Here is an 11,841-nt window from a genome sequence, read left to right on the forward strand (position 1 = left end):
AACGCCGGCAGCGCCCTGGGAGCAGGCAGAGCCCTCTCGCCCCGTCGGCTCTCCTCATGCCAGGTGAGGCGTAAGGCGCCGCGTCTCTGCAGGCTGATCCGGCTCCGGACAGCTCTCCCGAGGCAGCGGGCTGTGCGCCCCTCGGGTTCTAGGGGGGGTGGAAAGAGGAACCTCCTGCCCCGGGGTGGGAGCTGTTCTGGGGGAGCCCAAGGGGAGCGAGAGCTGGGATTGAGCCGCTGCCCGGCGTTCGTCGGTGTGCAGCTGTAGCCGTAGTACATCGAGGCGCTGAATGATAAGAGCTCCTGGAGATAAAAAGATCTGTATGAGAAGGGAAATAGGTGATATCCCTGAGCGCTTCCGAACGTGTGTAGAGTGTTGGGAGTGCTGATGGGTGCATGCAGAAAAGCGAACGTCTGCACGTTCAAGCGACCGCCGCCTGCTCCATTCATTGTGGGAGCGCACGCATATGGAGATGCAATTATGTGTCTTGCGGTTGTACAGCGCTGCAGAGCAGGAATAGCATCGTGTTGAAAGGCACTTTCTCCAGCTGTAATTGGGTACAGTGCGTTGTAGGAATGGATAATGGTATGTGTGTGAGAAAGAGGAGTTTGTATGATGATACTGGGAAAGATCCTGGAGGCTATTTCCAGTAGTCAGAACTGGCCTTTATAAGATCCTGTATCCGACAAGGAATTTTAGATGAACAAGAAATTTCAGCGTTTTGATCCAATGTAAAGATGCAGCTACTTATGTGTTGTCTTATGCAGTACTGTGTGGTGGTATCTATGCCACATTGTATCAATTGCAAAGGGCCTTATTGGTCATCCTTTTGCTTGATGCCATAATGGAATAAAATATATAATAAAATAAAACTAATCCCAGAATATCTATGACAATTGTTAGAGAATATAAAAATTTTGATTTCATATGTGTAGTATATAATGAAAATTCTGTTTATGGTGTATACTGTGGTTAATTAAAATATTTGTAGTTGATAATTATTTTTCTAATACTACTTCTTTGTTTATTCATAGGAGTTATGCTGCAGAGGAGCAGGCTGTTGTGGCTTGCTGTCTTGATAACCCTGTGGGTTTCCTCAGATGCTCAGGGTAAGTTTTAATGCTTCTTAGATTAAGTTACAAACCTGAAATCTGGTTTAAATAGAGTTGCCAGGCTTATAGACGACACAGTATTTCTGTAAGACTTTTAAAAAATCTTGGAATTGTAGTTGCTGGGTCTTATTTTGATAGCTGCGTCTAGCTGCTGCAAAATGGAGATTCCATAACTAATAACTAAAAGCAGTTTTCTATAGAAATCATTGATCAACGCCCTATGTTGATCAGAACTAATTGCTGTTATGCTTACTTCTGCGGTGTAAATGTATGGCAGCAACAGAATGGCTGAGTTGGCTGAATTTCTTGAAAAGATGGAGGTAGAGCAATAACTCTCTGCTGACCAAATGTAGTAGAATGTAAATTGGCATAATGCCAAGCCCTCATTTACATCTGACTCTTTGTCCTGAACTTTTAAAAAGCGCTTCTCATGCTTCCTGTTTTCCTGTGGCCAGATGGCTTCTCAGAATTTGATTTTTATTAGGTGATAGTAAAAATACAGAAATTGCCTCATTCCTTATCCATATATAATATATATATCTAATGATTACTTTGTTACATGCATCTGTGTGTAGGCATGAACATACAGCATGTATTGTGTGCAAGTTTGTATTATATAGTGCTCTTAAAATGTGTGGTTGTATGTAGAGTTATATAATTATGCCTACGTGCATAGAAGAAGAGAGTTATCATAAATAAAAATTACAGGTGAAAAATACAATTAACTTGCATGGTAGTAGAACTATTATAAGAAAGTATTGAGTTTACTAATCTTCACGTGTGTTGCAGTTACTAAGTATTGTGTGCAGAGTTGTGTTTCTGAAGACACTTCTTGTAGTCACGTTGTCCCGTGCTGTTTACTTTTTCAGATGATGCCAAAGAAGAGGAGAATACCTTTGATTTACTTCAGATCAGTAACATAAACCGAAAGACAATTGGAGCAAAATTGTTTCGGGGTCCAGATCCCGCTATCCCAGCATATCGTTTCATTCGGTTTGACCATATACCTCCATTTAAACCAGAGAAGTTAAAAAAGATTGTTAAACTCATACGGCAAAATGAGGGCTTTATTCTTTCAGCCATCCTGAGACAGGACAGGCAATCTAGAGGCACTATCCTTGCTTTAGAAGGTCCTGGCATCAGTGAGAGGCAGTTTGAGATAATTTCCAATGGCCGAGCCAACACCCTGGACCTCATTTATTGGGTGGATGGCTTCCAGAATGTGATTTCCCTGGAAGACGTGGACCTTGCTGACTCGCAGTGGAAGAATCTCACCGTGCAAGTAGCAGGAGAGAACTACAACCTCTATGTTGGCTGTGACCTTATCGACAGTTTCATCCTGGAGGAGCCTTTCTATGAGCAACTGAAAGCAGAGAACAGCAGAATGTATGTGGCGAAAGGATCCATTCGGGAGAATCATTTCAGGGTAGGTAACCTGTAAGTCTCTGGTGAGGTAAGAATGTAGCTGCAAGTAGTCACTGAAGATGCAATTGGTGCAGTTTTGTTCTCACAAAGACCCTTGGATTTGATGAGGTCAGAGGTATTGCCAAGCAAATTTTTCCAGGATATGTTTTTATTCATTACTGGATACCTATTGCATGTATTTGGGAGTTCCTGAAAATTCAAAGGACTGATAAAGAAAAGTCTAAGACCAGGAAAAATGCACAGTCTGTTTATGGGTGTTTCTATACAACCACCCTCTTTCTTTTCCAGATGCAGGAACTTCTGAACATGTCACATTTTTAGGAGTGATTCTTGGAAATATCTTGAAAACTTGTTTATTTGCACTATGTCAATTTTGTTCACAGAACCTGTCAATGTTTGTTAAATTTTTTTTGAAAAAAAAATCAGGTGAAGGAAGAGAAGAATTTTTAATAGAGTTGAAAGATGTGGTGTTGTTCCCTTAATGGAATATCTTGGTTTACCATTCTGAATAACCTTTCATTTCAATTTCAAAGCTAAAAAGAGAGACATTTGAAAAGCAGACAAAACCAGAACAAAGTGTTTTGATCAGTCTGGTAGAAAGTTTTTCTTTTTATGGAAAAACATCTTGCTTCTCTTCTGCTTTAAAATTAAGCACATTCAAACTCTCTAGTTCTCCTATCAAATGAGAATTACGTCTTGTCCACAGAATGATGTGATCTGGTTCTGGTGCTCTAAGGATGGCTTCTTTGCACTTAAAGTTGAAATCAAATTAATTTATGGCTTCAAAAATTTGAAAAGTCCTTCATTTTCTAATCCTGTTGTGCCATCTAGTTGTCAGTCAGAGTGTGACATGCTGGAGGGTGGTCCTATGGGTTGACTAGTTTTGGCAGGAAAGCGGGAAGTTCTTGCTCACACCCTCTCTCTCTGCCTCCATGACTACATTTGACAGTCATTTGTGCTGATGGAACTAGTTTTGGAGCTGTACAGTTCAATGGACCACTGAAATCTGCTATTTAAATAATTCCTTTCTTTTTTGTAGATTTTTTTTTTAAGTGAAACGTATTAGTCTGTATAGTATTGTATCAGGGTAGTGTCAGTACAGTTGAGGAGAGAGCAAGGTATGATGCATGGAAAACTGGAAAATAATGGAGGTACAGTGGGGTAGGAACTTTAGAAGTTGGCTTTGACATCATGGCCAATGTATTATGGAACTACAATGTAAAATGCACCCTATGGAAATAGAGATTTGAGCTCATAGTTGATGAATTACTGATTTATTATGACCTATTTCAGAAAATACATAACTTGTTGCTTAAAGTACTGAAATTGTATATAATAAAACTATCAATATATATTTTTTTCATGCCATGGAGATTGATTTATCTTGGTATTAATCATGGCTAAATGCTCATAGTATGGGCTTAAGGTAGTATAATCCCAAATTGATCAAGCTGGTTTTTATTTATATTTTTTTATTATTACAGGGTCTTTTACAAAATATTCATTTAATCTTTGATACTTCCATAGAGGATGTTCTACGTAAAAAAGGATGCCAGAGGAGCCAATCAAGTAAGGCTTTCTTTCTTTCTTTTTTTTTTTTACCTCATTAATGTTTTTCAGTAAACTTTAAAATGAGAATGCCAATGATGACATATTGTATTAATGCCATGAAACAGATGTATTTGAAATTGTAGAGGATTCTTACTTGATAATGAAGAAAGCAAGCTGCTTTTTGGTGGTAAAAGGAACGTGCTTGTTTGCTACCTTGAGATACCATTCCTACAGTCCAACCTACTTCTCTAGTTCAGGATGATTAGGTTTATAACCTATCTGAGTTATCTGCTTTTAAGTTGAGATAAAAATCTATCAAGCAAAAAAAATAATTAGAATTACATATCTAGATATCTGTATTTTACCATGAGGAAAAATCTCTGATGCTTTGAGCACAGGACTAAGAATATTGTTTCTGACTAATGCTCCTGAGCCTCAGTGGGTTCATGAGCAGGTTGGCAAGTCTTAAAGACAACTAATTCCTCAACAGTGAGTTTATTGAGTGAAAGAGGCTTTGGGTTTGAATCCCAGAAGGGTTTTCATCAAACCAACCAAGGCAAAATAAGAAAAAAAATGTAGTTATGGAAGGCATGCGTATGACAGGCTACAGTATATTCTATTTAGTCCTGTTCATGTTGATCTCTCCAGGAGGTGAGCACTCTGTGCGTCGGAGTTTTTTGGATTCATCATGACAGTAATGAAAATTTGTCAAGTGTTCACTAAGGTTTTGTAGTAGATCTAATGGGAGGTGCTATTCTGCTTTCCAGGGTTTGTTACTGGCAGCAGTTCAGTAAAGGCTCAAAGATAACTGATTCCATTAGAGGAACATGGTGGCTGTACAAGGCAGTCAGGACTTTAGGGTTTTATATGAAACTCCTTTCATCTGAAATGCAATTATTTCTTGGTGAAGTGATAGAAATAAGACATTGAGCCTTTTAAGTGGGCTGTACTCAGCCTTTTTCCTTGCTTGTACAAACTCCAGAAATTAAGCACCAGCAGTATAAACTTGTTCAGAGAGACAGAGATTTGAGTTTTTGTAATTAAAAATTTCTGAAAGGTATATAAATATACACTTTTATGTATTGTATAAGTGTGTATGTATATGTTCAAAAAACTAAACTGTTAGTGGAAGAAAGTGCTTGAGAACTGCTGCAGAAAAAATAGAAAAATAGAACATATATTTAGAGCTAAATGTAATCTGAATAAAAGGGATGGTTTCGGGAATTAGATAGGGTATCTTTAAATCTTTTGTGTTTTTATTTGTTGATTAATACAAGGGAAGATTGTTTGTCCAAATGTTTTGAAATATTACCAAGCAAAAATGGAATATTTGAGTACAGTATTTCTACTATAAAGGGGAAGCCAATGGGTGCCTAAAGATAATTGAGTTCTACATGCTAATACATACTGTATCTGCTATAATGCATATTTTATCATGTCTGTCAACTACCAAATTTCAGTTCCAGTAACCTATGCAGATCTTGATTTTATCCTTCCTGGAAAATATTTACGGAATAGTTCTATACACAATATTTTTACTTTACACCATTGAGACAACACTTCAATATGGAAATTGCTTATCTAATGGTAGAAGAGGGCTAATGGTATGCTGTGGTTTGAGGCCATCAGAAAGACCTGAGAAGCATCTCACATACTTGACTGTGGTTTTATAGCCTTACCCATTCACCTTATCACAGTTACAAAGCCATGAGTGGCATGCTACTGACCACAGAATAAATAAGTATTTTCCCATTTGTATTGCCCATCCACTGAACTGAGGTACAGGTGCTGAAGTGTGAAACTTACCTAAGTTATGTGGCAGACGTTATCAGTGAAATGCTACTGCTTTTTCAGAAATGCAATTGTGTTTCTCTAATGCATCTTATTCTAGTATGAGAAGGTGAGGTATGATGAAATGGTAGCTGGGGACTGCTGTTGAATTGTGTGTAGAAAAGTGTCTCTGTAGTGGCAGTTGCAAATACTCTAAGCAGGTTTTGCACAGTGGTGAGTAGGACAGATGATAAAAGTGTACCTGAGTGTATACATCAGTAAAATTCCTTCTCCAACTAGAATCTCTTCTCCAGCTAAATCAACAGCATGATATTTGCATATGTGAGAGGATGTACATTCTGCTTTTCTGGTTTCTCATTTTAAGGATAATCACGTGGTCGTTAGGAAATTAGCAGGAAGCCAGCAGCAGAGAACTGATTTTGCAGTGATCCCCAGGCATCTTCTTTAAGTTGCTGCCAAGTAACAGTAGGAAGTGTGGATTTAGCTCTTCTGACATAGTTTTGGTTTATGTTTCCTGCTGAGATTGCATCTTTATTAATGTTCTTAGAATGTTCCAGTCAAGGCATACTCCATGTTGGCTTGAGAAATATGAAATGAATGACCTGAGAAGTACTAAGAGGGAATCTGAGGACCTTAGTGTTTCAGTGGGGTAGGAAAACTGCATTCTTTCCAGGGAATCAAAAAGCAGTTAAATGATTACAACACTGAGACTTCTGAATCATTATGTGGTATATCAGTTTTCTTCCATCCTATAAGTGAAAATAGGCAATTACATAAATGCTGGAACACTGCAGTTGTAGTCCCTGGCTTGCAGTAGATTCTCCATGGCTAATAGAAAAGCACATCAAACCAAGCATCTTAAATACAGTTGTGGAGTAATTTTTGAATGTCATCTTATTGGTTAGTTTTGTTTTTTTTTTTGTGGCATTGCCACCTTTAATGATTTATCAACAGTGAATAGTGTTGGATATTTAGTATATGTTTTAAGGCTCACATTGCTCTACTGATTTAAGTTGCTGTATGCTTTGCTTCTCTTTTGCTTGGTAATCTTGAGTTATAGCTGAGTTGCTAAATCAAAGTAAACAATCTTTTCTGAGAGATGGAACAGTATGGATTTTCTATAGCTGATACAAATTTGAACATCTCATTGAGTCCTTAAATAAAGCTTCCATGAAAGGTGTAGGATATTTACCTGATGAGGATTTAAATGCTTAACAGAAGACAAATTTTATTAGTTTTCAGGTTGTATTTATTATTAGGTTTTATTTAGTTACGAGTACTCTTTCTTTACTTTTTAAAAATTCTTGCTGATGCTTTCTTTTACCTTCTTTTTTAAGGGTTTGCAATAGACAGATCTTTTAAATTCTGGTATTTGAACATGTTCAGTTCTCTCTGTGTCATGCACCTGAAGTTCATTTTAATTAAGGCCTGCCTGAAGGACTGGCTAGAGTCAAATCAAATATCCAGACTGATCTCAGCTTAATTTCCACTTAAGTTCAGAATTAAGCTATCAATACTACTCTGAGTCTGACATCAAGCAATGCAAAACAGAACAGTCCAGAGTCTTACATAAATTGCTTATTTGTTCAAATTTGGACAACTAGACATGGGATATATGGGCAGAACCATATCAGCAACTTTCTGGTAGACTTTCAACTGCTTTTTTTTCTCTGCACTGAGGAAATATAATAAGATTTATGGAAGGAGAAGAAAAAAAAAAGGAATCTTTCATGGCTTTGAATAGATGGCTTTGATTTTGATTTTATTTTTTTAATATACTGTGTCCTTTACTTGCACTTACTTCAGAAATGAATATGATTCAGTACCAATGGTGTTTTAGAGTGAGGAGTGTATAAAGCAAAGCTTGGATCTTAGTTTTGAAAAGGGAAAGACTATAACTGGAACCATCTGACATCTAACCCCTGTTTTATTCAGGGTATAAAATGGCATGAAGCTATTCCATGGGTACCAATTTGTGACTTTAGCAGGAATTGTAAACTGTGGGAGAACTCTGTATATTCATCTCTTCTTTTTCATTCTCTTGCAATTAGCTGAAGTGAACACCATCAATGAGAGCACTGAAATCCTTCACTTGAGCCCTGCTGTCACGACTGAATATGTAGGTGAAAAAACAGAGAAGAAGGCTGAGTTCTGCGACCGGTCCTGTGAAGAGCTGGGAACAATGTTCACTGAGCTCACTGGCCTGCGCATTGTGGTGAACAATTTAGCTGATAACCTCCAAAAAGTGGTAAGTACCTTCAAGTCTGAAAAACTTACCTTTGCTGTAATGCTTTGCTTCATACTGGTAGAGTTGGGGTGGTTAACAGAGGTATGTGTGTTTGGATACCTACGCACTGTAGAGATTAGACACATTTTCCAAGTGACCAGTAAAGTAGTTCTTGAGTGTGAGTTGTTAATGAAGGCTTGGTTTTAACTGATTGGGTTTAAAGGAACACAAGCACATGCACTCTTACACAGAGTAAGAAATCTAGTCTCTAAAACATACTCCAAGGATGGAAATTGAAAGTTAGCAAGCTGTAAACTGTAGCTGTAAACTGTTAGAACACTGTTACCATTATTATACTATTTATATCAGCAAGTGGCTACATGGAGTACCAAACTATAAGTATGCATGTGGAATTTTGATAGTTGAAGTAAGGTGGTGACATTTTACTGAAATTTGCCACTCTTCTTATTTTGGATAACTTAGTATCTTCTGAAGGAAGTTTACTATTACACCATTATGTCTCAAGAGTAAAATCTTCCCATCTAAAGGAAGAAAGCCTCCTCAGAATGGATTTCCCTTGGTACTATTTGAACTTATTTGTACCGTTAGCTTCACAATATTGCTGTACCTGAGATCACTGTATTTATGTATGAGTAAACGTATAGAGTTCTTAACAGAAAAATTAAATCTGGTGGTGTTTCTCAGTTTTGCTTTGTTTAAAACTATTTGCTTACAAAGTACAGTAACTTTTTTCATTTGCTTCATCTTCTAGTCTGAAGAGAACCAAATTATGTGGGAATTGATTGGGCCTAACAAAACACTCAAGAACCAATCAGTTTGCTGGCAGGATGGCAGAGTCTTTGCAGATAGTGAAAGCTGGATTGTAGATAGCTGCACAAAGTGCACCTGCCAGGTAAGATCTGGGAAATATTCTTTTCTGCACCAACAAACAATAGGTTTAATCCAGTTTGACTGTCCAGATCTGGTCACATTTACTGAAGGCTTGGCCCAAACTTTCAGAAACTTTTATCCTCACACACACACACACACACACACACACACACACACACACACACAAAGTCCATGCCATTTAGAATAAATACAAATTCTATGTGTGAAACCTTCCCCATAGGCTCAGCTTGATTTGTTTTTCTATGTGAGCATGTCAGTATGTTCTTTCCTTTGCTTATAGGACTCTAAAATTGTGTGCCATCAAATCACTTGTCCACCAGTTTCTTGTGCTGATCCATCCTTTATTGAAGGTGAATGCTGTCCAGTCTGCTCTCACTGTAAGTATTTATCTAAAGAAAAAGATAGACTCTGTTGATTTCTAAAACCACTACTAGTAGATCACAAAGGTCAAAATGAGGTGAAGGCAATATACTCAGATTTTTACTTGGTTAGAGGAGAGAGCATGTTCTTACAATGTGCTTATGATCATGTTCGTGCTAATATTTTGTTTAGACCTGATGCCACATCTCGTACTGATCTATATGCTAAAGTTAAAGGCAGGTGAGAATTGAGTGTTTGTCTCAATGCATTCTAGGATAAAATATCCTTCTTCCTCCAGAGGTCAGTGCCTTTTGCAGTTACATTTCATGAATGGGAATTTCAGAAATATATAGAACTTAATCTGGGCTAACCTCTTAACCATATTTTCCCAACTTCAGTGACAACCCAGGAAAGCAAAATTAGGAAGAGACCTAAAGGACAAAGCATATATAATACAGAAAAGGAGAAGTAAAAAATTTCCAAGTAAGGTAGTAGAAGCAATTTTCAATGCTAAACTCTTTTTATACCTTCTACTTTGAAGCTGATGATAGTGAGGAAGGCTGGTCACCCTGGTCAGACTGGACAAAGTGCTCAGTTACCTGTGGCTCTGGGACTCAGATGAGAGGAAGGTCTTGTGATGTCACCAGGAGTGCTTGTACAGGCCCACACATTCAGACAAGAATGTGTAGCTTCAAGAAATGTGACCATCGGAGTAAGTAATAAGTTTCTCCCTTTCTTAAAAGTTTCTTTTCATTTCTCAAAGCAAAAATAAACTTAATGAGTTTTCTGTGAACACTTGCTAGTCACTAAGTATATGCATAACTCTCATTACGTTGTTTGTTGTGTCTCCCCTTTCGATATTTTTCTATTTACTGTCAGTTTAGTATCTGTGTGAATTCTGGGCACTCTTTTGAATAGAAAGATAGTAGGTTATCTTTTCTTTCACATTACAAACTGGACTTTCTTGTTTGAGGTCAGCATAAAGAAACTGGTTCATATTTATGATATGTGGGGAAAATAGATATCTTCTGCTGTTCATTCACGATTACTGGCCTGTTTCAGTAGCTGAGTAGAATTTAGGAATTCAGTAATCATAGAGGACTTTTGGAATGTATGAAACTGCTTTTATATTTAAGGCACATAGAAAAATCACGATCTTTACCCAGAACTGTATCTCATACTGTTGCCGGTAACTGCTATATGCAAGCTATATGATTGCCTAAGGTTGTTGCTGAAGCTGCTAGTTGTCCAAATGTGCATTTTAAATAAATATTTGCTCAGTTGGAACAAGTTTATTTTTATGTAAAATGTCTAACATTCTAGTGCTCTACTGATCATTGAGATTCTTAAGAAAGCTGCACTTGAATGACCAAGATGAAATGCTGAGATTTGTAAGAGATAGTAGTAGAAAAGTAAATGTGTATCACATGTGGCAAAAGACTGTTCGGAAGATGTAAGCTTACAGGTGGATTTGTATTACCACAACAGGTGGGGTATTTCCTTGAATTTTTCTCTTTTCTCTGGCAGTACGTCAGGATGGTGGTTGGAGTCACTGGTCTCCCTGGTCCTCATGTTCAGTTACTTGTGGAGTAGGAAATATCACCCGCATCCGCCTCTGCAATTCCCCTATTCCCCAGATGGGTGGGAAAAACTGTGTTGGAAATGGACGTGAAACAGAGAAATGTGAGAAGGCCCCATGCCCGGGTAAGTCTGTGGCCTTAAATCCAAGGTGACAAAATAGTGTTCCATTTGAACTTCGTTTTATACAACTCTAAATTACAATGAATTTCTGTGACAGAAAAATAAAAGCTTAGGGATTGAAACGACATTTATTTGTCTAAGTTTTGAGATTTAGTATCAGGTTCTGCAGTTATCGGCCACAGAAGTTGTGGAGGAATCAGGAGTCAAGAACTGGAGATCCTGTTGCAGACCAGTTGCTGTGTAATCTCCTAATATTCACAGCTGATCTCCATGTCTTAGTTTGCATGTAGTTACTGTTGCTAATCTGTCTAATGATGTTTTTAGAATGAACGTAACAATGCAGTCTGAGGTTCTATGAACTTCCCAAGTTATGATTAGGCATTAAGCATTAACAGAGTGAGAAATTAACTTTTTATAGTTCAGCACTTTTATTGTTGCATAGCAGAAATACTTTCCATCTACAATGAAGCTGGCACTACACATTAGGAAAAGACATAATCCCCCAGTAGCCAGACTTTGAATGTATGCATAGATATAGTTTATACATATGCAACACACTTTTTTTCATACTGTCATACTTTTGTTCGTCACTTACATGTAGCAATCTGTAAAGAGATTAGTTTTCATTCCACTCTTTCTCTTTCCTAGGAGTTTAAATATATATATTTTTTCCTCACTTTGTTTATATTTCTACTCTAGGGGTATAAGTTTGAAATTGATGTCAAGCTTTTACACAGTGTCAATTGAATAGCTTTTTTTTTT

General features: G+C 37.5%; 1 protein-coding gene across 1 annotated transcript in view; it reads left to right on the forward strand.

The window, feature by feature from the left end:
* Positions 1-6: 6 nt before the first annotated feature.
* The window catches only part of THBS2 (thrombospondin 2), a 36,394-nt gene continuing 24,559 nt past the window's right edge, over positions 7-11,841 (forward strand). Inside the window, exons 1-9 of the mRNA XM_003204057.4 lie at positions 7-63; positions 1,035-1,109; positions 1,982-2,538; positions 4,022-4,106; positions 7,931-8,127; positions 8,879-9,019; positions 9,299-9,395; positions 9,920-10,090; positions 10,906-11,082. Coding sequence (XP_003204105.2) covers positions 57-63; positions 1,035-1,109; positions 1,982-2,538; positions 4,022-4,106; positions 7,931-8,127; positions 8,879-9,019; positions 9,299-9,395; positions 9,920-10,090; positions 10,906-11,082 — 1,507 coding nt within the window. The 5' untranslated portion in view covers positions 7-56. The remainder of the gene's footprint in view (positions 64-1,034; positions 1,110-1,981; positions 2,539-4,021; positions 4,107-7,930; positions 8,128-8,878; positions 9,020-9,298; positions 9,396-9,919; positions 10,091-10,905; positions 11,083-11,841) is intronic.

This window comes from Meleagris gallopavo, chromosome 2 (genome assembly GCF_000146605.3).
Source record: "Meleagris gallopavo isolate NT-WF06-2002-E0010 breed Aviagen turkey brand Nicholas breeding stock chromosome 2, Turkey_5.1, whole genome shotgun sequence".
Classification (NCBI taxonomy): Eukaryota; Metazoa; Chordata; class Aves; order Galliformes; family Phasianidae; genus Meleagris; species Meleagris gallopavo.